The following is a 24,855-nucleotide window of genomic DNA, read 5'->3' as shown; positions in this document are numbered from 1 at the left end:
GGATTTGGGTGATGTTACAGATGTGGATTTGGGTGGTGTTACAGAGGTGGATTTGGGTGATGTTACAGAGGTGGATTTGGGTGGTGTTACAGAGGTGGATTTGGGTGATGTTACAGATGTGGATTTGGGTGATGTTACAGAGGTGGATTTGGGTGATGTTACAGAGGTGGATTTGGGTGATGTTACAGATGTGGATTTGGGTGGTGTTACAGAGGTGGATTTGGGTGATGTTACAGAGGTGGATTTGGGTGATGTTACAGAGGTGGAAGTGGGTGGTCTTGGCGAACTCTGAAACCTCTTTTGTTTCTCAGGCCCCGATGGAGAGGAGATGATGTCAGTCCTGCTGCATGACCTTTATCGACAGAGGATGAAAGTGATGAAGCGGACAGTGCAGAACATTGGTCCTACTGAACAGCACATATGGGAACGAGCTGAAGAGAGGTTGAGGGACCAAGAGGACCAAACGTATGATCAGTTTTCCTTGGGGACAAGTCTGAGCAGAAGCTCTTTGACGGACACCAGAAGAGGCCAGAGCCAGGGCGATGGAGACATGACAGACAGTATATCGGAGGAATTCCAGGATCTGAGTGAATGGCGGGACAATATCCAGCAACTGATGGGCACTGGTCACAGGTAACACATGTGGGCCAGGTTCATGTAAAGCGGGGAAGGGGGCACATCTAGGATTCAGTTAACAAATGGGAATTCCAGAGTGAGAAGCGATGTCAGAGACACGTGTGTACTCGAAGGCTAATCCGAGTTATGGAATAAATTACCAGGGAAGGAAGTGATATGGCTAGGTGGAATTGAGGAATATAGGGGGGGAAGGTGGGATTGAGAGAAATGGGCAGAGGATAGGGAGGTGTGTGCATGGGGAGAGAGCACAGAGCAGAGTCTCAGGGAGATTACAGAACCTGTGATAGAGAGCTTGGGCTGGTAAGTGGCAAGTAACATTTGCACCACACAAGTGTCAGGCAATGACCATCTCCAACAAGAGAGAATCCAAGCATCTCCCCATGACATTCAATGGCATTCCCATCACTGAATCCCCTACTATCAACATCCTGGGGTTACCATTGACTAGAAATTAAACTGGACCAACCCTAGAAATACAGTGGCCACAGGAGCAGGACAGAGGCTTCAACTTCTGAGACAAGTAACTCACCTCCTGACTCCCCAAAGCCTGTCCACAAGGCACAAGTCAGGAGTGTGATGGAATACTCCCCACTTGACTGAATGAGTGCAGCTCCCACAACATTCAAGAAGCTCGACACTGTCCAGGAAAAAGCAGCCCGATTGATTGGCCCCACATCCACCACCTTCAACATACACTGCCTCTACCACTGATGCAAAGTGTGTTAGAAGGACAAGGACAGCAAATGCATGGGAACACCACCACCTGGAAGTTCCCCTCCAAGACACTCACCATCCTGACTTGGAAATATATCATCGTTCCTTCACTGTCGCTGGGTCAAAATCCTGGAACTCCCTTCCTAACAGCACTGTGGGTGTACCTACACCACATGGACTGCAGCGGCTCAAGAAGGCAGCTCACCACCACCTTCTCAAGGGCAACTAGGGATGGGCAATAAATGCTGGCCCAGCCAGCGAAGCCCACATCCCGTGAATGAATAAAAAAAATCAAAAATTGGAACTCTGGTTTATAAATAGAGGCACAGAATACAACAAGGATATTTTGCTAAACATTTAGAAAGTATTGATGTGCTCTCAGCTGGGCTATTGTGTTCAATTATGACCCCAGCTGATGTTATTAGCGGACAAATCAGATCCCAGAATGGAGTTTGCTCTCATGTTTATTGTTTAATAAATGTTTATCTTTTTGTTTAAAAGTTAACAGCAGACTCCTGTGAATCTGTAAGTACCCTCCACAGTTAAAAAATATATGACTTACTGAAACTTTTAAACAAAAAGATAATCATTTAGTAAACGAGAAACATTAACTATATTACATGAGACAACAAAAAGGTTGGGAAGATTTCAACACAGACACCAAGAAAAAGTGACTCAAACTCACGCCATCCCCTTTATCCCAGCAATGCCCTCACAGACCTGACACTCCAGTGAAAGGGGTACCACTGTTTCCACACCAAGGCTAGAGCTGGTTTAGTTGCAGAGGTTTCTTGTCCCGTAGAATTCTGAACATGTTTTGGAAGTCCTTCCACAATTGGTGATTACCCAGAAAACTCACTCTAAACTCATTATTACTTTAACTTTAGAGCAATACATGTGAGTTCCTTAAACTCATTCCCTCAGCAACCTGGCATCATTCCCAGCTAGAGAGAGTCTTGGACCTAATCTGTCTTGACTCTGTGGTATACACATACCAACTGAACTAAAATCTGCCTTTCTGTCTCTCCCTGTGTCTTTGTGGGTCTCTCTCTGGTCCCCTGTTGAGAGGCAACAGCACAGTTTTTCCCTACTCTTTGTTTCTGTTTTAACTTTCCTAAACTACTAACCCCTTGGTAACCCATCTCTTAACCTAGAGTTGTAAAACCTCATTAAAAATGTATCCAAACAAGGGCTGGGCCATACAAGTCTCCAGGGCCTGGAGACTTCCCAGCTCCATCAAAAATGAAGCTCCAAAATGAAACCAAACCTAGGTTTCACCTTTCTTAGCACACAAATAAAAGAAGTATAAATTAAACTTAAAGCTATATCTTGTTCCTAACACCCACAAATCCAAATATAACTTACTTAAAACTAAATCTAGTTCCTAACAGGAGCAGACATTAGGAAGGATGTGAAAACATTGGAGAGGGTGCAGAGAAGATTTACTGGAATGACAGCAGCTAAGGGACCTGGGGTGGTTGTCCTTAGAGCAGCCAATGTTAAAGGGAGGCGTTCAAATTCATGAATGGTTTTGACAAAGGAAGTAAAGAGAAACTATTTCTAGTGGCTGACGGATCGATAACCAGAGCATGTAGATTGAAGGTAATTGGCAGAAGAAGCAGAGATGACCTGAGGAACCGTTTTGTCCCTGTTAAGTTGCTGTGATTTGGAATGCACTCTGCCTAAAAGGTTGATGGAAGTAGATTAAATAATAACTTTCAATAGAGAATTGGTTAGAGTCATTTATAGAGCTCTGGGGAAAGAGCAGTTGAATGGGGTTAACTGGATAGATCTACCAAAGGGGCAGATTGGGAACAATGGGCTGAATGGCTTCCTTCTGTGCTGTATTTTTCTATGCTCAAAAAATGTGTAACTGAGCGTCACAGGGGCTTTATTCTGTATTTGTAGGAACACAGCATCCAGCCCCCAGAGGACATCAGCCAGCGGGAATACCGGAAAGGATGGAGGCTTACAAGCATACGCACCTTGTCTGCCTGTGGTTGGTTCGTGGGAGTTTGAACGTGACGAGGAGGAGTATGTGAAGTTCCTGGAATTGTTCCTGTGCTACCTGTTGGAGAGAGACCGGATAGTGAACGAAGATCCAGCTGTCCCACTGCTGACCAGCTGCTCAGCCTACCTGAAGGAACTGGAGCTGAACTCGTTGGTATTCCAGGTCCACACCACTCTAAAGCGGCGGCAGAGCAGGACCAGAGCCGCTGGGGAGGTCCCCAGAACAAAGAGCAGCTCTTGCTTAATGTCCGAGTGGCACCGGAGTGAGAACCTGGGCTATGGGGGAGGATCGAAATCCCCAGTCTCCTCCCCCACTCCAGGCTTGTTCCACTCCACTGCCCACTCTGAAGTCTTGTCAAATGAGCACAATATCCACAGTTATTTTCCTGCTGCTGGTACTCGGGGCAGGGCCAGGGGCAGAGGCCTGTTTGGGTTAAGGTTGCACTCTTTGCCCAGTCAGCTCAATGTGGTCCAGAACTGGGCAGCTGCTCCTGACCCTGCTTGTTCCGTCAAGAGGCCTGTGAGGACAGACCACACCCCCTGCTTGTCCGTGTTTGCTTTACTGGAAGAGGACCTCACTCCCGAGCTGGAAGTCAAGTTCCAGGGCACAGCGAAGCTGCTGGAGTGGATGATCCGATGGTCTGAGCGGAGGCTGCTCTGTGGCCTTCACAAAGTGGAAACATTACTGGAACAGAGCACTGCCATACGGGTCAAAACATCGATGCCTGCCATCCTCCGCTCACTGTGGCTGCTAGACAGAGACCTGGAGGCTCAGACACTGGATAACTGCAACCACAGGGTATGTCACGGTACACTTTACCCCTCTTGATTTCATAGAATGGTTACAGCACAGGAGGCAGCCATTCAACCTATTGTGTCTGTGCTAGCTCTCGAAAGGAGCAATTTCCCTGCCTTTCCCCATAGCCCTGCATATTTTTTTCCTTTTCAGATAATAATCCAATTCCCTTTTGAATTTCTACACTATCCTCCTCAAAGTTCACAATGCTTCCAAGTTTCATATCATCCGCAATTTTTGAAATTGCTCCCTTATACACCAAGGTCCAGATCATGAAAATGTATCAGGCAGGACAAGGGTCCTAACACTGACCTCTGGGGAACTCCACTACAAACCTTCCTCCAGTTTGAATAAACCTCATTTAACCACTACTCCCCGTTCCCTGTCACTCAGGCAGTTTCTTATCTATGATCCTGCTGTCCCTTTTATTCCATGAGCTCTGTGCCTTTTGGAAGTTGATGTATACACCACACCAACATCATGAGTGTCTGGAATTCGCTGCCAGAGGAGGTGTTGGAAGCAGGTACCATAGTGGTGTTTAAGAGGCAGCTTGACAAATACATGAATAGGATGGGAATAGAGGGATACGGACCCCGGAAGTGCAAAATGTTTTAGTTGACGGGCAATATGATCGGCGCAGGCTTGGAGGGCCGAAGGGCCTGTTCCTGTGCTGTACTTTTCTTTGTTCTTTGTTCTTTGTTACCCTCATCAACCTTCTCTGTTGCCTCATCAAAAAACTCCACCAGTTAGTCAAACATGATTTCCCTTAAGAAATCCATGCTGGCTTTCCTTAATTAATCCGCGTTTATCCGAGTGTCTATTAATTTTATCCCAAATTATCATTTCTAAAAACTGCTGTGGTTAAACTGACTGGTCTGTGGTTGCTGGGCTTATCGTTACACCCTTTTTTGAACAAGGGTGTAGCGTTTGCAATTCTCCAGTCCTCTGGCAACACCCTGAGTCTAAGGAAGTTTGGAAAATTATGGCCAATGACTCTGCAATTTCCACTCGCTTCCCTCAGTATCCTTGGATGTCTTCAGTAAGTGTTTGCAGCTCGTGGAGCTTCGGCTCAGAGTCATTGAGCTGGAGGCTGAGCTGCAGACACTGCGGCACATCAGGGAGGGGGAAAGCTATCTGGATGCTTTATGTCAGGAGGCAGTCACGCCATTTAGGACAGGGTCTTCTGATTTGGTCAGTGGTCAGGGACAGGAGGGTGTGACAGGTAAGGGGATCCAGAGGACAGGAGTGCAGAGTGTGAGCCTCTGCAACTGTCCAACAGGTTTGAGGTTCTCTCAGCTTGTTTGGGTGAGAGTGGGGGCTGCAGGGTGGATGAGCAAACTGACCAGGGCACCATGGTACAGGAAGCTATCCAAACCAGAGGAGCAAAAAGGAATGTAGTGGGAGTAGGGGACAGTACGGTGAGGGGGATTGACACTCTGTAACAAAGAGCGAGAGTCCAGACGGCTGTGTTGCCTGCCTGGTGCCAGGGTTCGGGACATCTGCTCAGGGCTGGAGAGGAATTTGCAGTGGGAGGGGGAGGATCCAGTCATCGTGGTCCCTGTAGGTACCAACTGCATAGGCAGCATGAGGAAGGAGGTTCTGCATAGTCCGTATGAGGAGCTAGGCACCAAATTAAGAAGCAGAACCTCAAAGGTAATAATTTCTGGATTATTACCTGGGCCACATGCAAACTGGCATAGCACAAATCAGATTAGAGAGATGAATGCGTGGCTCAAAGACTGGGTGTGGGAGAAGTGGGTTCCAGTTCATGGGGCACTGGCACCAGTACTGGGGAAAGTGGGAGCTGTACCGTTGGGACAGTCTACACCCGCACCGTACAGGGGCTGGTGTTCTAGTGAGCCACATAACTAGGGAAATAGAGACGGTTTTAAACTGAATAGTGGGGGCAAGGGATCAAATTTGGGAAGATGTGGTAAACCGAAGAGTAGAGACAAGGCAAGAGAGAAATGTATTAATATGGGAAATGATAAACAGACTGCGATAGGAAGGGAGGGACAAAGAGTACAAATCAAAGAGTAAATCAGCAGATAAGGCTAGACGCTACAAAAATAATAAAAGGAGAAAACTAAAGGTCCTGTATCTAAACACATGTAGCATTCAAAACAAAACAGATGAACTGATGGCGCAAATGGAAATAAATAAATACGACCTGACAGACATTACAGAGACATGGCTACAGGATGATATAGATTGGGACCTGAGTATTGAAGGGTAGGTGACATTTAGGAAGGACAGGAAGTTAGGAAAAGTTGGAGAGGTGCCTCTGTTAATTAATGATGGTATTAGCGCATTAGAAAGCTCAGTTCAGGACTCCTTGAAATCTGATACGTAATTAGAAAGCAGATTGGTGCAGCTGATGTGTGTCCTGCATTGTGATTGGTGCATCTGTTGTTTGTCCCGCAAAGTGATTGGTGCATCTGTTGTTAGTCCTGCACTGTGATTGGTTTATCTGTTGCCTGTCCCTGTGCTATTTTGAGCCTGGACTCTAAGCTTGGGCAGGATCGTGGCCCACAGGTTTCACCATTATCTTTCTCCAGATGTCCAGACAGGAGACAGTGTGAATGGATAGCGGTCAGGAACAGTGGCCACCTATTTTGACCTTCAGAGACTTGGTATACAACTTGGTATCCTCCACAGCGCACAGAATCACATGGTGCTCCCCTACCCAATGCGCTCAGTCCCTTCCCCTCCTCTTCACTCACTTCACCTCCCCTCCCAGTCGCCCTTGCACCTTTCTCCTCCCCTTCACCCCTTCCCCTCCTCTTGTAGTTGCCCTTGCTCCCTTTCCCCTTCCCCACGCCCCCTTTCCCCTTCCCCTCGCCCTCTTTCCTTCCCCTCGCTCCCTTCCCCTCATCTGCCCTCCTCGTTATCCTCACTAGTTCTCCTCCCCTTCACCTTGCCCCCTACCCCACCATTCTCCTCGTCCCCTTTTCCTCCCCTCCCCATTGCCTTCGTCCCTTCCCATCCCCCTCACATCTTCCTCTGCCCCTCACATCTTCCCCCTCCCTTCCCCATCACCCTCGCCCCTTCCCCACCCCCTCGCCCCTTCCCCACCCCTTCGCCCCTTCCCCACCCCCTCGCCCCTTCCCCACCCCCTCGCCCCTTCCCCACCCCCTCGCCCCTTCCCCACCCCCTCGCCCCTTCCCCACCCCCTCGCCCCTTCCCCACCCCCTCGCCCCTTCCCCACCCCCTCGCCCCTTCCCCACCCCCTCGCCCCTTCCCCACCCCCTCGCCCCTTCCCCACCCCCTCGCCCCTTCCCCACCCCCTCGCCCCTTCCCCACCCCCTCGCCCCTTCCCCACCCCCTCGCCCCTTCCCCACCCCCTCGCCCCTTCCCCACCCCCTCGCCCCTTCCCCACCCCCTCGCCCCTTCCCCACCCCCTCGCCCCTTCCCCACCCCCTCGCCCCTTCCCCACCCCCTCGCCCCTTCCCCACCCCCTCGCCCCTTCCCCACCCCCTCGCCCCTTCCCCACCCCCTCGCCCCTTCCCCACCCCCTCGCCCCTTCCCCTCTTCCTATTGCCCTCACCCCTTCTCCCTCCCTCCCTCCTATTGCCTCCTGCACCATTCCCTTCCCTTTCTCCCTGGCCCCATTGCCCCATCCTATTCCCCTCCCCTCCATCTGGTCCCATTGCCCTGCCCCATTCCCTTGCCGCCTCTCTTGCTTCTTTCCCCTCCCCTCCCCCTCGCCACTGTTTCCTTAATCAACATCACTAAAACAGATTGTCTGATCCTTCCCCCACATTGCTGTTACTGGGAGCTTGCTGTGCACAAACTGGATGCCTTGTTTCTCTATATCACAATGGTGACTACACTTGAAAATTCTTCATTGGCTGCAGAACAATTTGGACCCTCCTGGGGTTGAGAAAGGCCCTGTGCAAATGCTTTTTCCCATTCTGAGCAATGACCTTGTTGGATTGTTGTCATGTCTTGTTTACAGAAATCAGAGAGGCGGCTCACTGTGTACCAGCCTGAGCAGCCCACCCTGAAGCTGGACAGGGAGAGCAGTGTGGACACGGGCTACCCAGGATCTTTGAGGACACCGGTCATGGACTTGGAGGCTGATATTGAAGGAGATTTCATACCGTAAGTTTAGAAGTTTATCGTGCACATGGCAGAGTTACTGAGCTTAAGGAGAGTCCAATGAACTTCCGAGATGCAAGGCTGAGAGCCTTGAACCTTTCAGTGCTGTGATTAAGTGGTGATTAAGTGTATGAACTGCTATGGTTCTGTCTTGCAGTCATCCCACAGACAGTCATGTGACATTATCAGTGGGATAAGTGTAACGTGGAGGAACTTGGAGCCATTTGTACTGAGAACATTGATAGTGGAGGTGGTTTTCTTGAGGCTTGTCCCATTTAAACCTGCTATTTAGTTTCTGCATCAATGATCTTTTGAGGGATGGATGCTTTCATATTAAAAGACTCTATCTAGGTCCCTCATAATTTTGAACACCTGAATTAAAATCTCCCCAGTCTCCCCTGCTCCAAGGAAAACAATCCCAGCCTATCCAATCCTAGTTAAAATTCTCCATTTCTGGCAACAACTTCATACACCTCCTCTATACCCCCTCTCGTGCGATCACACCCTTCTTGTAATGCAGCCACCAGAACTGTAACTGAGTAAATGAAGCAAAGATTGAGAACATTCGCTGCTTGACAAAGGACTCAGGGAGCACTCAACAATGCAACTGGAATATGTGTCCTCTAGTCCTGATATAAGGACACAGGTGATACAGATTTAAAATCTTCGGCAAGAGAAGCAGGAAGAATGTGAGGAGGAACTTTTTTACAAAACAAATGGTAATGACCTAGAACTTGCTGCACACGAGGGTGGTGGAAGTGGAAACAATCAATGATTACAAAAGGAAATCAGATGGGCACTTAAAGGGAACAAACTTGCAGGGTTACGGGAATGAGTGGGTGAATGGACTGACTGGATTGCTCTGCAGAGAGCTAGCATGGACTCGATGGGCTAAATAGCATCCTTCTGGACCATAAATAACTCGAGAATCCTTGGGCAGTGGGATTTCCAAACTCACCCGGGTCCTTACACACAAGGAAAGTTTCACAAGTTCAGTAAAGGCAATGACGTCTTTGTCCAACCCAAAGCAGAGCCATGTTCTCAGGATGGTTTTAATACCAGGTCCTTCGAAGGCGATGGTGGGCAATGTCTGTGAGCGTGTTAGACTTAGAGGATGGTCACAGCACAGGAGGAGGCCATTTGACCCAACTATGCCAACTCCCTGAAGGAGCAATTCATCACTGCCACTCTCCCACCTTTTCTCTGTAGTCCTGCAAAATATTCCTCTTCGGAAATGACACAATTCCCTTTTGGAAGCCTCGATTGAACCACACTCTCAGGCAGAGCATTCAAGCTCCTAACCACTCACTGTGTAGCAAAGCTTTTCCACAAGTTGCCATTGCTTCATCGCCTCTGGGTGAAAATCCTCCAACTCGCTTCCTAACAGCACTGTGGGAGCTGGGGGAGCACACCACTACCTACATCCCATGGAGTGCAGCGGTTCAAGAAGGCAGCTCACCACCAGCTTCTCAAGTGCAGTTGGGGAGGTGGTGTTGCAGTAGTATTGTGGCTGGACTAGTAATCCAGAGACCCAGGGTAATGCACTGGGGAACCAAGGTTGTATCCCCTCACGGCAGGTGGTGGAATTTGAATTCAATAAAAAGTCTGGGATTAAGAGTCTAATGATGACCATGAAACCATTGTCAATTGTCGTAAAAACCCATCTGGTTCACTAATGTCCTTTAGGGAAGGAAATCTGCAGCCCTTACCTAGCCTGGCCTACATGTGACTCCAGACCCACAGCGATTTGGTTGAGGCAATCTTTTGCATTAAATCACTAAAAGGTCTAAAAGGAATGGCCTGTACTCCTGTACCTACACCACACAGACTGCAGCGGTTCAAGGAGGCAGCTTCACCACCACCTTCTCCAGGGCAATTAGGGGTGGGCAATAAATGCTGGCCTAGCCACTTACAGCTGAATAAAAACATCACCTTAAATGAGTTGTGATAAGTTTTGGGGACAGTGGGGAGGGAGGGTTCTGTGCCCTGAATCCAGTAAATTATTGTTGCCAAAACAAAACTCCTTGAAATCTGATACCGAATTGGAAAGCAGATTCGTGCATCTGTTGTTAGTCCTGCACTGTGATTGGTGTATTTGTTGGTAGTCCTGCACTGTGATTGGTGTATTTGTTGTTAGACCTGCATTGTGATTGGTGTATCTGTTGTTAGACCTGCATTGTGATTGGTGTATCTGTTGTTAGTCCTGCACTGTGATTGGTGTATCTGTTGTTAGTCCTGCACTGCGATTGGTGTATTTGTTGTTAGTCCTGCACTGTGATTGGTTTATCTGTTGTTACTCCTGTGCTGTGATTGGTCTATCTGTTGTTAGTCCTGCATTGTGATTGGTCTATCTGTTGTTAGTCCTGCACTGTGATTCGTGTAGCTGTTATTAGTCCTACACTGTGATTGATGTATATGTTGTCATGTACTGTGATTGGTGTATCTGTTGTTAGTCCTGAGCTGTGATTGGTGTATTTGATGTTTGTCCTACACTTGATTGGTGTATATGTTGTCATGTACTGTGATTGGTTTATCTGCTGTTTGTCCTGCATTGTGATTGGTGTACATGCTGTTGTCCAGCACTTTGATTGGTGTATCTGTTGTTTGTCCTGCATTGTGATTGGTGTACACCTGTTTGTGCTGCACAGTGATTGGTGCATCTGTTAATTGTCTCGCACTGTGATTGGTGCCTTTGTTGTTGGACCTGCACTGTGATTGGTGCCTTTGTTGTTGGTCTTGCGCTGTGATTGGTGCCTTTGTTGTTGGTCTTGCGCTGTGATTTGGCGCATCTGCTTTCGTGCACTCTAACCCATGTGTAACTGCCTCATCTTGGTTCTTCCTTGAGCTCTGGCTTGTTAATGTGACACAGACTGGGGATAGAAGCTGCTGCTTTCCTCAGTGGGTGACCCAGTATCACACTGGGAAGGGTTTCATCCAGTGTGCCAAATAGACAATGTGTTACCTTAACCTGTGCTACGTCACTGACAGGTCGGATGATGCAGAAGGCTTTCAGAAGCAGGATCTGAGTCACACCAATCTCAATCCTCGAAAGGAGCTGACATCAGACTCCGACAGTGGGACTGAAGAAGAGGAATCAGCAGATGGTCCAGGGGGACACTCGGCTCACAAACAGGGTGAGTGTGTGTGGGTGTGGGTGTGAGCCTAGCGAGGGAATGTGAGGGAGCTCCTACGGCAACTGGTGGAAATTAAAATCAATTAATAGATCTGGAATAATAAAGCTAGCCTCAGTGATGGTGACCATGACAACTATCATCAATTGTTGTAAAAAGCCATCTGGGTCACTAATGTCCTTTAGGGAAGGAAATCTGCCATCCTTACCAGACCCACAGAAATGTGGTTGACTCTTAACTTGCCTCTGAAATGGCCTAGCAAGCTACTCAGTTCAAGGTCAACTAGGGACGGGCAACATATGCTGCTGGCCTTGCCAACGACACCCACACCCATGAAAGAAGGAGAAAACTCTGGAAGGGTGTGTGAGGTAGTGTGAGCCCAGCGAGATACTGGGACAGGGAATTGGAGAGAGAGTAAATCTAGAACGCTCTACCTGAGCAGCTGTTTCCATCAGTAATTTGAAGAAGAGATGGATTATATGGTCCATCGAGCCTGCTCTGCCACTCAGTCCAATCTTGGCTGATTTTGGGCTTTAACTCCACTTTCCTGCTCACTCCTTTTATTCCTTGATCCCTGAGAAACCAAATATCTGTCTATATCAGCCTTAAATGTACACACGAAATACAAATTTGGAACAGGAGTAGACCATAGGGCCCCTTTGAGCCTATTCCACCATTCAATAAGATCATGGCTGATCTGATTGTAACCTGGACTCCACATTCCCACCTACCCCCGATAACCTTTCACCCCCTTGTTAATCAAGAATCTATCCAGCTTTGATGTAAAGATGTTCAAAGACTCTGCTTCCACCGCCTTTTGAGGAAGAGAGTTCCAAAGTCTCACGACCCCCTGAGAAAAAAATTTCTCCATCTCTGTCTCAAATGAGCGACCCCTTATTTTTAAACAGTGACCCTAGTTCTAGATTCTCCCACAAGAGGAAACATCCTCTCCACATCCACCCTGTCAACACCCCTCAGGATCTTATATGTTTCACTCAAGACTCCTCTTAGTCTCCTAAGCTGCAGCTGATGCAAGCCTAGTCTGTCCAACTTTTCCTCATAAGACAACCCACCCATTCCTGGTATTAGCCTGGTAAACCTTCTCTGAACTGTTTCCCATGCATTTACACCCTTCCTTAAATAAGGAGACCAATACTATACACAGTACTCCAGATGTGGTCTCACCAGTGCCCTGTATAACTGAAGCATAACCTCCCTACCTTTATATCCAAATTACCCTCGCAATAAACAGTAACATTCAATGAGCTTTCTTACTTACCTGCTGTACCTGCAGACTAGCCTTTTGTGATTCATGCACTAGGACACCCAGATCCCTCTGAATCTCAGAGCTCTGCTATCCCTCATTTTAGATAACATGCTTCTTTCTTATTCTTCCTGCCAAAATGGACAACCTCATATTTTCCCACATTATTCTCCATTTGTAAGATCTTTGCCCGCTCATTTAACCTATTTTACCCTTTGTAGTCTCCATATATCCTCTTCACAATTTACTTTCCTACCTACCTTTGTGTCATCAGCAAATTTAGCAACCGTACCTTTGGTTCCTTCATCGAAGTCATTTATATAAATTGTAAAAAGTTGAGGCCCCAGCACTGATCCCTGTGGCTCACCACTCATTACATCCTGCCAACCAGAAAAAGACCCATTTATGCCTACTCTGTTTCCTGTTAGCCAGCCAATCTTCTATCCATGCCAATCCATTACCCCCTACACCATGAGCTTTTATTTTCCACAGTAACCTTTGATGTTATCAAATGCCTTCTGGAAATCTAAGTATGGTATATCGTCCAGTTCCCCTTTATCCACAGCACATGCGACTCCTTCGAAGAACTCCAATAACTTAGTTAAACCTGATTTCCCTTTCACAAAACCATGACGACTCTGCCTGATTACCTTGAATTTTTCTAAGTGCCCTGCTATAACGTCTTTAATAATAGCTTCTAACATTTTCCCTGTGACCGATGTTAAACCAGTTGGTCTATAGTTTCCTGTTTTCTGTCTTTCCCTTTTTGAATAAAGGAATTATGTTCGCTATTTTCCAATCTAATGTATTCAATGGTGGAGCATCCACAAACCTCTGGGGTAGAGAATTCCAAAGATTTGCAACCTTTTGAGTGACGAAATGTCTTCTCATCTCGGTCCTAAATGATCGGCCCCTTATCCTGAGACTGTGCCACCATGTTCTAGATTCCCCAGCCAGGGGAAACAACCTCTCAGCATCTACCCTCTCAAGCCCCATCAGAACCTTGTATGTTTCAATGAATCACCTCACATTCTTCTAAACTGCAGAGAATATAGACCTAATTTATGCAGCCTCCCATCATAGGACAACCCTCTTATCACAGTCACCAATCTAGGGGACCTTCACTGTACTGTCTTCAATGTAAGTACAGGTGCAGTACCCCAAATCTGGCTGTCCAAAAACTGGACATTTTTCTCTCAGCCTACAGAACACGGTGATTAGAGAACAAAAATGAATAATCACATAGTCTTTGAAATACAATATGTAGTTATACGGGTGCTTACATAAAACACATTCTTGAAATCATTGTAACCATTGAACAGTATTTTTGGCATCCTCACTCTGAAACCTGGATATTAATTCTGAGGAATTCGCCTCACCGAGAATACCTCCTGGGTTAATACAGGTACCCAGGAGGGATTGCCAACGTCAGAACGAAAAGATGAATCAATCTGGAAGTAAAATGTTTCTCCTTATCTCTTGCCTGCTTTCAGCTGATCCAGTGAGTAATCCAAAATCCAGGAAAATCTGAAATCTGGTACGGTGTCTGCCCTGAGGGTGCTGGATTTTGGACAATGGACCCATTTATCTTTCCTGAATCATGGAGACCAAAACTGCACCCAGCATTCCAAGTGTAGTCCCACCAAAGCCCTGCACAATTGGAGCAAGACTTCTTCATTTTTGTCCTCCAATCCCCTTGCCATTTTCCTTCCTAACTGCTTGCTGTACCTGCAAGCGAACTTTCTGATTTCCTTGTATGAGTACGCCCAAGTCCCCCTGAACATCAAAATGTACAAGTTACACACCGTTTAAAAAATATTCCGCCTTTCTACCCTCACGACCAAAGTGGATAACCTCTCACTCCCCCACATTATACACCCATCTGCCCACTTGTTGCCCACTCACTTAAACTGTCTATATCTTTGCAGTGCCTTTGTGTTCTTCTCACAGTTTGCATTCCCACCTAGCTTTATACCATTAGCAAACTTAGATACATTACTCTCTGTCTCTTCATTTAAGCCATGAATATAGGTTGTAAATAGCTGAGGCCTCAGCACTGATCCTGTGGCACTCCACTAGTTACAGCCTGCCAACTTGCAATTACCCTTCCATCCCTAATCTCTGTTTCCTGTCCTTTAATCAGTCACATTATTAATGCTAATATATCACCCCCAACTCCATGAGCCCTTGCATATTAACCTTTGTGTGGCACTTTATCAGATGCCTTTTGGAAATCCAGGTGTACTGCATCTACTGGTTCCCCTTCAGTTACTACTAGTTCCTCAATATTGGAGGAGCCCAGCACATCAGTGCAAAAGATAAGGCTGAAGTATTTGCTACAATCTTCAGTCAGAAGTGCTGAGTGGATGGTGCATCTCGGCCTCCTCCGGAGGTCCCCAGCATCACAGATGCCAGTATTCAGCCAATTCGATTCACTCCGCGTGATATCAAGAAACAGCTGAAGGCACTGGATACTGCAAAGGCTCTGGGCTCTGACAATATTCTGGCAATAGTACTGAAGACTTGTGCTCCAGAACTTGCCGCACCCCTAGCCAAGCTGTTCCAGTGCAGCTACAATACTGGCATCTACCCAGCTATGTGAAAAATTGCCCAGGTATATCCTGTACACAAAAAGCAGGACAAATCCAACCCTGCCAATTACCGCCCCATCAGTCTACTCTCCATCATCAGTAAAGTATTGGATGGGGTCATCAACAGTGCTATCAAGCAGCACTTGCTTGGCAATAACCTGCCCACTGACACCCAGTTTGGGTTTCACCAGAGCCGCTCAGCTCCTGACCTCATTACAGCCTTGGTTCAAACATGGATAAAAGAGCTGACCTCCCGAGGTGAGGTGAGAGTGACTGCCCTTGACATCAAGGCAGCATTTGACCGAGTGTGGCATCAAGGAGCCCTAGCAAAGCTGGCGTCAATGGGAATCAGGGGGAAAACTCTCCTCTGGTTGCAGTCATACCTAGCACAAAGGAAGATGGTTGTGGTTGTTGGGGGTCAGTCATCTCAGTTCCAGGTCATCACTGCAGGAGTTCCTCAGAGTAGTGTCCTCGGTCCAACTATCTTCAGCTACTTCATCAATGACCTTCCTTCCATCATAAGGTCAGAAGCGGGGATGTTCGCTGATGATTGCACAATGTTCACCATTCGCGACTCCTCAGATTTTGAAGCAGTTAATGTCCACATGCAACAAGACCTGGACAATATCCAGGCTTGGACTGGCAAGTGCCACACAAGTGCCAGACAATGACCATCTCCAACAAGAGAGAACCTAAACATCGCCCTTGATGTTTCATGGCATTACCATCACTGAATCCCCCACTATCAACATCCTGGGGGTTACCATTGACCAGAAACTGAATTGGATGAGTCATATAAATACTGTGGCTACAAGAGCAGGTCAGAGGCTAGGAATCCTGTGATGAGTAACTCACCTCCTGACTCCCCAAGGCCTGTCCACCATCTACAAGGCACAAGTCAGGAGTGTGATGGAATACTCTCCACTTGCCTGGATGAGTGCAGCTCCCACAGCACTCAAGAAGCTGAACACCATCCAGGACAAAGCAGCCGCTTGATTGGCACTACATCCACAAACATTCACTCCCTCCACCACCGACACACAGTAGCAGCAGTGTGTGCCATCTACAAGATGCACTGCAGGAATTCACCAAGGCTCCTTAGACAGCACCTTCCAAACCCACGACCACTACCATCTAGAAGGACAAGGGCAGCAGATAGATGGGAACAGCACCACCTGGAATTTCCCCTCCAAGTCACTCACCATCCTGACTTGGAAACATATCGCTGTTCCTTCACTGTCGCTGGGTCAAAATCCTGGAACTCCCTCCCTAACAGCACTGTGGGTGTACCTACACCACATGGACTGCAGCAGTTCAAGAAGGCAGCTCACCACCACCTTCTCAAGGGCAACTAGGGATAGGCAATAAATGCTGGCCTAGCCAGTGACACTCACATCCCCTGAATGAATAAATAAAAATCCTTGAGTTGTTGTCTCTAACCCTGGCAACGGACAGGCAGCACAGCCTTTGGCACCTTGGATTGTCAGACAGCAGGACTGCAACTGGAGATAATGAAATCGAACTCCGCATCAGTGGTACCTAGCAAGAATTTTCAATGTTGCCTCGAGCATGCACTAACACTGAATCTTTGTGCTTGTGTAGGTCATGAACGTGAAGGGCTCATTAATACTCGTGTGTACGAGGAGGAATATCCTGAACCAAGACCCTGCAACCTCTTCAGCCCCTGCATATCAATCAGCTTAAAACCCAAGCCCAGAACTAGAATCAGAGACAAGGTAACAATGAACTCAAACTTATGGAGTGCAGAGACCCATGGTTCAGGACATGAGTTGGGAAATGGACGTTTAAACTGGGAGGTAATGGCCAGTGAGGCCACAGGCTGAGTCTAGATAGGATAGGAAGAGCATGAAGAAACAATATAAAATAAAGGTGGAATTCTAAAGAGGGCGTAGGAGCACAGGGACCTGGGTGTATATGTTGTCATTAAATCATTGATCTTTGTGTCCCTGGGCCTAGAAGGCTGTGGATGATCGGGCAAAGGGGAGAATATTTCATGTTTGTATCCAACTTACCACCCCCTTTCTCAGTGGTGAGTTCCACTGGTCATTTTTTATTCTGTCATGGGCTATAGGCATTGTTGACCAAGCCAAAATTTATTGCCTGCCCCTAATTGTTCCTGAGAAAGGTTGGTAAGCCATGTTCCTGATCCTCTGTCGGCTACCTCTGGTCCATGCTATGTCTCTCACCATGACATTAAAATATTGAAGAATTTCTGTAATCGCTAATATTTGCCCAATGATACCCAACAGTTAGTTCAGAGAATTTTGGTCCATTGTGTCTGCACTGGCTCACCAAATGAGCAACTCACCAAGTAACATTTCCCCGCCTACTCCATGTAACCCTGCACATTCTTCCTTTTCAGATAACAATCTAATTCCATTTTGAATGCTTCAATTGAACCTGCCTCCACTGCACTCAGGCAGAGCGTTCCAAACCCTATCCACTTGAAGTTTTTCCTCATATCACTTTTTTGCTTCTTTTACCAATTACTTTCCACCTCTGCCCTCTCCTCGAACCTTTCATGAGTGGGAACAGCTTCTATCTATCTACTCTGCCGAGACCCTTCATGATTTTGAATATCTCTCAGCCTTTTCTTCAAGGAAACAGCCTTAACTTCTAATTTATCTTCATAACTGATTCCAGGGATGAGGAACTTCATTCTCATGAACCTTTTCTGTACCCTCGCTAATAGCTTCTCATCATTCCTAAAGTGTGGTGCCCAGAACTGGATGGACTACTGTAGCCGTGGCCGAACTAGTGACTTATTCAAATTCAACAAACTTTACTATACAAGTCAGGAAGCTAAAACAGTGTACAATATGTATCTTATACTCTAACATTCAGGTTAAGTGTGAGGTACATGTGAATTAGCTGACAAACTGTGGTTTACACACCACACTACAGAGTAAATGACAGGTGTGAACAAGACAGACGTCAGTAAACACCAAGTCAAGCAATCTAGTTGAAACTCTATGTCACGGGGGATTCCAATCTACACGTTTGACGAGCTTGCCTTGGAATTCTCTCAAAAAAGTCGCTCCCATTCGGATGGCTTTAACAATCGCCCACCTCACAGGGTTTCACTCTCGCCTTCCGAGATCCCTTCTCCCTGGATTCCCGAGTACACTCAAAGACTAGCTTACCAGCGCACTTTCAGATCTATGGCCACGCCAAGCAGAACACCACTGCTCCAAAGGGGCACCTTATCCCCAACATCACTCTTTACTCAAAGTCTGCTCCCAGCAGCTTTCTTTAAACATTACTGGGACTTGTTTCTGTCCCTGTCACTGTGACACTTCTGGCTGGCAGACTCCCCAGAACTGACTGCCTCGAGAAGAATTGTTCACTGGCCCTTGAACTAATCTGGTGACCTATCAAAACACTCCCATAGGGCCCCACCCTTGCTCCTAGGCAGGAACCAATGTAACAAGCATTGGAACATCCTGTACCTCAAATGTTACAATCTCCGCAGACTGCCAACTTAGCACTCAGGGACACAAAGATCAATGATTTCGTGACAGCATATACACCCAGGTCCCTCTGCTCCTGCACCCCCTTTAGAATTGCACCCTTTATTTTGTCCCTCCATGTTCTTCGTATCAAAATGAATCACTTCACGCTTCTCTGCACTGAACTTCATCTACCACCTGTCCGCCCATTCCTTTGAAGTCCTACACTATCCTCCTCATAGTTCACAGTGCTTTCAAAATACTTAGGAGTGTGTTACAGACTGGAATCTAATTGAGTGGTTTAGGGTAATATATAGAATAACAGATACACGGGAGTGAGGAATAGGCTAGGACACATCAAGTAATTGTGTCCAAGTGGAATATGGTGACCCTGGATACCCCCTCCATTTAATGATGAGCACTCTGCCATTGGAACATTGGCTTCCCTTTGTGAGGGAGCATTGTTATCCCTGACCTGACATCCTCACTGCTTGTTGGCTTCACACTGTGCTCTGGAATGCAGAATAGTTCTAGAAGGGTCCCATTGTTTTGGTAGGACAGAGCCCTGAACTGAGCTGAATAGTGATGGAACAGGTTTGAGGACTTAGGGACATACACATGAAGCCTGATTGATTTTATTGATCAGTTAATTTCTCTCTTGTAGAATTGTGAAACTGCTTTGTGATTTCAGATGGAATGTAGCTTGGATGTGGAGACTCCCCAGGATAAGTGCATCAGCAAGGAACCTGGGGAAGAGATGAGTGAGCGCGTCAGCAAGGAACCTGGGGAAGAGATGAGTGAGCACGTCTGCAAGGAACCTGGGGAAGAGATGAGTGAGCGCATCTGCAAGGAACCTGGGGAAGAGATGAGTGAGCGCGTCTGCAAGGAACCTGGAGAAGAGATGAGTGAGCGCGTCTGCAAGGAACCTGGGGAAGAGATGAGTGAGCCCATCAGCAAGGAACCTGGGGAAGAGATGAGTGAGCCCATCAGCAAGGAACCTGGGGAAGAGATGAGTGAGCGCGTCTGCAAGGAACCTGGGGAAGAGATGAGTGAGCCCATCAGCAAGGAACCTGGGGAAGAGATGAGTGAGCGCGTCTGCAAGGAACCTGGGGAAGAGATGAGTGAGCGCGTCTGCAAGGAACCTGGGGAAGAGATGAGTGAGCCCATCAGCAAGGAACCTGGAAAACAGGAAATGCAAATGGATGGGAAAGAGACTGTGAGGTATTGATCCTGATTTTAGGGGGCACTATGTTTCAGTGGTGGAGAAGCTGAGGTTAGAGCAATGACCTCTCTATCAAAGAATAGGTGTGCTGGGGGGTAGGTGGAATATTATTTCACATATGATGGCTTTCAGATGTTGGGACTGTCGGCCGACAGCTCAAGAATGTAGCAGGTGTGGTTTGGAATACATCAACTAAGTATCTTGGCATTTTGCATGGTTTTCATTTCCAGATGCGTCCAGGAGAATTGTTAGCATAATTGTCAATATTAGTGTGGGAGGGTCATTAATGGTTTATAGCCAGCTGAGACGGTATTTGTTTTCTCTCTCTCTCTTTCTCTTGGTCACCCTCACTCTTGGTCCTTCACGCTCATGCTGTCAGCCGGTTATTTTTAGCCAGGGTCTCTTGCTCTCGAGTAGTCAGTCTCTCTCTCTCTCTCGCTCTCTCTCTCTCTCTCTCTCACTTTAGGGTGGCCTCTCTCTCTCTTTCTCTCCCTTCCTCGCCCTCTGTCTCCTCCTCCTCGCCCTCTCTCTCACTCCAGCCCTCTGTCTGTCTCTCTTGCCTGGCATATCCTTGCTCTCTCTCTCTCTCTCTCTCTCGCCCTCTGCTTCTCTTTTTAAAAAGAAATGAATTTCCCAAACAACCAATGGGAATATCTGAAGCAAAAACAAAAATAGCTGGAAATACTCAGCAGGTCTGACAGCATCTGCGGAGAGGAATACAGTTAACATTTCAAGTCCAAATGACTCTTCATCAGAGCTAAAGAAATATAGAAATGTGGTGAAATATAAGCTGGTTGAGGGGGCAGGGGTGGGTCAGGTAGAGCTGGATAGAGGACCAGTGAAAGGTGGAGGCAAAGAAGAGATTGCCAAAGCTGTCATAGACAAAAGGACAAAGGGGTGTTGACAGTGGTGAGATTATCTAAAAGATGTGCTAATGGGGACATTAAGGGTAGCAAGCAGGACAAGCTAGTGGCAGATGGCCCTAGTGGGGTTGGGGTGGGGGAAAGGGATGGAAATGGGCTAAAAGGTGGGGATAAAACGATGGATCGAAATAAATTTAAAAATAGGTGGGAAAAGAAAAATATATTTAAAAAATATAAATTTAGAAAAAAGGGGTATCGGAAAGGGGGTGGGGATGGAGGAGAGAGTTCATGATCTAAAATTGTTGAACTCAATATTCAGCCCGGAAGGCTGTAAAGTGCCTAGTCGGAAGATGAGGTGCTGTTCCTCCAGTTTGCGTTGAGCTTCACTGGAACAATGCAGCAAGCCAAGGACAGACATGTGGGCAAGAGAGCAGGGTAGTGTGTTGAAATGGCAAGCGACAGGGAGGTCTGCGTCATGCTTGCGGACAGACCGAAGGTGTTCCGCAAAGTGGTCACCCAGTCTGCGTTTGGTCTCTCCAATGTAGAGGAAACCGCATTGGGAGCAACGAATGCAGTAGACTAAATTGAGGGAAGTGCTGCTTCACTTGAAAGGAGTGTTTGGGCCCTTGGATGGTGAGGAGGGGGGAAGTAAAGGGACAGGTGTAACACCTTCTGCGGTTGCATGGGAAGGTGCCGTGGGAGGGGGTTGAGGTGTAGGGGATGATGGAGGAGTGGAACAGGGTGTCCCAGAGGGAACAATCCCTGTGGAATGCCGACAAGGGGGGGTGAAGGGAAGATGTGTTTGGTGGTGGCATCATGCTGGAGTTGGCGGAAATGGCGGAGGATGATCCTTTGAATGCGGAGGCTGGTGGGGTGATAAGTGAGAACAAGGGGGAGCCTATCATAGTTCTGGGAGGGAGAGAAAGGAGTGAGGGTGGATGCGCGGGAATTGGCCTGGACACAGTTGAGGGCCCTGTCAACCGCATTAGGGTTAGGGTTAGGGTTAGGGTTCTTACCTCCACCCATGTGGATTCTACATCTTCCAATCAAAGATATTTCTTGCTTTCGTACTTATTCCATCTGGCACTAACAAAGCTACCCCACCACCCCTTCCTTTCAGATACCCCTGAATATTTAGTTCCCAGCTTTGATCTCCTTGTAACCACATCTCCGTGATGGCTATAAGATCATACCCATTAAACTCTCTTTGTGCCGTTAATTCATTTATTTTGTTCTGAATACTATGTACATTTAAGTGAACAGCCATTAATTTTGCCTTTTTACCAATTTTTTGGCCTTTGACCCTATTTGCTGCTTTTTTTTAATGTTTGTACACTCAGTCCCTTCCTGTCACACTCTGGGTATCCTCTCATTATCTCACTGTTAATGGCCCCGCTACTCCTCTTATGAGGAATGGGTGGACAGGTTAGGCTTGTATCCTCCGGAGTTCAGGAGAGCAAGAGGCGACTTGATTGAAACAGATAAGACACTGAGCTGCCTTGACAGGGTGGATGTGGAGAGGATGTTTTTAAAAAAAGGAGTCACCCATTTAGGACAGAGATGAGAATTTTTTTGTCTGAGGGTTGTGAGACTTTGGAACTTTCTTCCTCTAAAGGTGGTTGAGGCAGAGTCCTTGAATATCTTGAAGGCAGAGCTAGATAGATAAGTAAGTGGTTGAAAGGTGATCAGGGGTAGGCAGGAATGTGGGGTTAAGGCAACAATCAGATCAGCCATGATCTTATTGAATGGTGAAGCAGGCTCGAGGGGCCGAGTGACCTCCTTCTGCTCCTAATTTGTATGTGGGGAAAAGCGGGGAATGTGGAAATCGAAATGCAAAGAAGATCAGCTATGATCTGATTGAATGGCGGAGCAGGCTAGAGGGGCCGAATGGTCTCTTCCTGTTCCTATTTATTACATTCTTATGTTCTTTTGCTCACTTTGCTTCAAGCCTGCTCCCTGCAGCTCTGTCTATAATTTGGAGCCTATTTCTTTGCTCCTTTCTTTCAACTTTACCTATCAGGACCTATTTCTGATCCCTGTCTCTGTCCCTTACCTGGGACTACTTTCTGGGACCTCTTTCCAACTCTTGTCATTGTCCCTGCCTGGGACTTTCTTCTGGGACCTCTCCCTGCCCTCCTCTTCGTGTCCTGCTCCCCTGGGACACCTTCCACGTCACCTGAACTGCAGTTTTGCACAGTTCTGCGCAGGCGCACACGGCCAGTTCCTAGCCTGAGGATCCGGAAACAAACCAACTCTGCATATGCAAGCAGTCCCCGGCTGGCACATGCACAGAAGGCCCCAGGCTCACTGGCAACTGGCGTTCCCCACCTACGACTGCCGATTTCAAATTAAGGTATCTGAGTTTCTGAACAGACACTTCATTTTTAGGTTAGCCTGCTGCTGCTCCTGGCATGCTCTATTCCATACCAATAGGTTACAGATTATGGCTGAATGCAATTCTTCTCCTGTTGATGGCCCTTAGTGCTTCATAGATGCCTAGGTTTGAGTTGCTAGGTCTGTTTAGAATCCATTCCATTCAGCATGGTGGTAGTGCCACACAACACGATGGTGGGGGATCTTCAGTGTGAAAATGGGAGTCCATCTCCACAAAGTCTTTGCATTGGTCACTCCTACCTGTACTGTCATGGACAGATGCATCTGTGGTAGGTTTTTACCTCTTATTAGTTCTCTCAGCACCTGCCATAGGCCTATTCTAGCAAATATGGTTCTTTAGGACTTGGCCAGCTTGGTCTGTGGTGTTGCCACCGAGCCACTCTTGGTGATGGACATTGAAGTCCCCCACCCAGAGTACATTCTGTACCCTCGCCACCCTCAGTGCTTCCTCCAAGGGGTGTTCAACATGGAGGAAGCACTGATTCATCAGCTAAGGGAGGGCGATACGTGGTAATCAGCAGGAGGTTTCCTTGCCCATGTTTGACCTGATGCTATGAGACTTCATGGGGTCTAGAGTCGATGTTGAGGACTCCCAGGGCAACTCCCTCCCGACTGTATACCACTGTGCTGCCACCTCTGCTGGGTCTGTCCTGCTGGTGGGACAGGACATATCCAGGGATGGTGATGGTGGTGTCTGAGACATTATCTGTAAGGTATGATTCTGTGAGGATGACTATATCAGGCTGTAGCTAGACTAGTCTGTGGGACAGCTCTCCCGATTTCTACACGAGCCCCCACTGGAGAATTTTGTAGCATGTGCCTTTGTCGTTTCCAGTGCCGAGGTCAATGCCGGTGTTCTGTGCAATTTTATTCTTATTTGACTTTTCTGTACTAGTTTGATAAATTGAGTGTCTTGCTGGGCCATTTCAGAGAGCAGTTAAGAGTCAACCACATTGCTGTGGGTCTGGAATCACATGTAGGCCAGACCAGGTAAGGACGGCAGATTTCCACCCCTGAAGGACATTGTTAAAAACCATCTGATTTACGACAATCTCGTAGTTTCAATCTGATCATTATTGATATTAGCTTCTTTACATTCAGAAGCAACAAGGGGGAAAAGCAGGAGAACCAAAACCAGGGCTCCTTGGATAATGAGGGAGATGGAAATTATGGATGGAATGAAAAAAAGAGGGTGAATGGTGAATTCTTCATGTGAAAACCAGGTCAAACGCAGTAGTTGAGAGGGGAAGTGAAGAGGGGGAAAAAAACTCACAAAGAGAGACAATGAGAATAGAATTGCGAACGACAAAAGGGAACCCAAAAATCTTGTAGCAGCAGGTGAATAGTAAGCCTGGTAAGAGGCAGGGTGAGTTCTGTTAGGGACAGAGAGGGTGATATATGCTTCGAGGTGCAGGATAAAGCTGTAATATTTCATGAATGTTTTGTATGGGTTATTAAGGAAGAGGAACCTGATAGAATATCAGTAGAAGCTGAGACAGTAGACAGCCTTTGGTCCCAGGCCTGTCTCTGATCACTTTCCAAGCTTAGTAAACAAGCCCATTGATGGGTAAATAAAAGGCAAGCTGTGACATGTATTGCACCACCACATAGTTGGCGGAGAGAACCAGGCTATTTGAGTAAAGCTGGTTGCTATGGTGCAGTA

General features: G+C 47.3%; 1 protein-coding gene across 1 annotated transcript in view; it reads left to right on the top strand.

Annotated features, from left to right (window-relative positions):
• cplane1 (ciliogenesis and planar polarity effector 1) overlaps window positions 1–24,855 on the top strand; it is a 178,882-nt gene that overhangs the window by 86,583 nt on the left and 67,444 nt on the right. The window contains exons 24-29 of the mRNA XM_078535739.1: window positions 312–633; window positions 3,259–4,159; window positions 8,115–8,260; window positions 11,246–11,391; window positions 16,846–16,979; window positions 19,405–19,934. Coding sequence (XP_078391865.1) covers window positions 312–633; window positions 3,259–4,159; window positions 8,115–8,260; window positions 11,246–11,391; window positions 16,846–16,979; window positions 19,405–19,934 — 2,179 coding nt within the window. The remainder of the gene's footprint in view (window positions 1–311; window positions 634–3,258; window positions 4,160–8,114; window positions 8,261–11,245; window positions 11,392–16,845; window positions 16,980–19,404; window positions 19,935–24,855) is intronic.

Source organism: Cetorhinus maximus, unplaced genomic scaffold (assembly GCF_964194155.1).
Source record: "Cetorhinus maximus unplaced genomic scaffold, sCetMax3.hap1.1 HAP1_SCAFFOLD_633, whole genome shotgun sequence".
NCBI classification, from domain to species: domain Eukaryota; kingdom Metazoa; phylum Chordata; class Chondrichthyes; order Lamniformes; family Cetorhinidae; genus Cetorhinus; species Cetorhinus maximus.
Note: the sequence above shows the minus strand (reverse complement) of the source record. Positions and strands in the feature narration are given on the sequence as shown.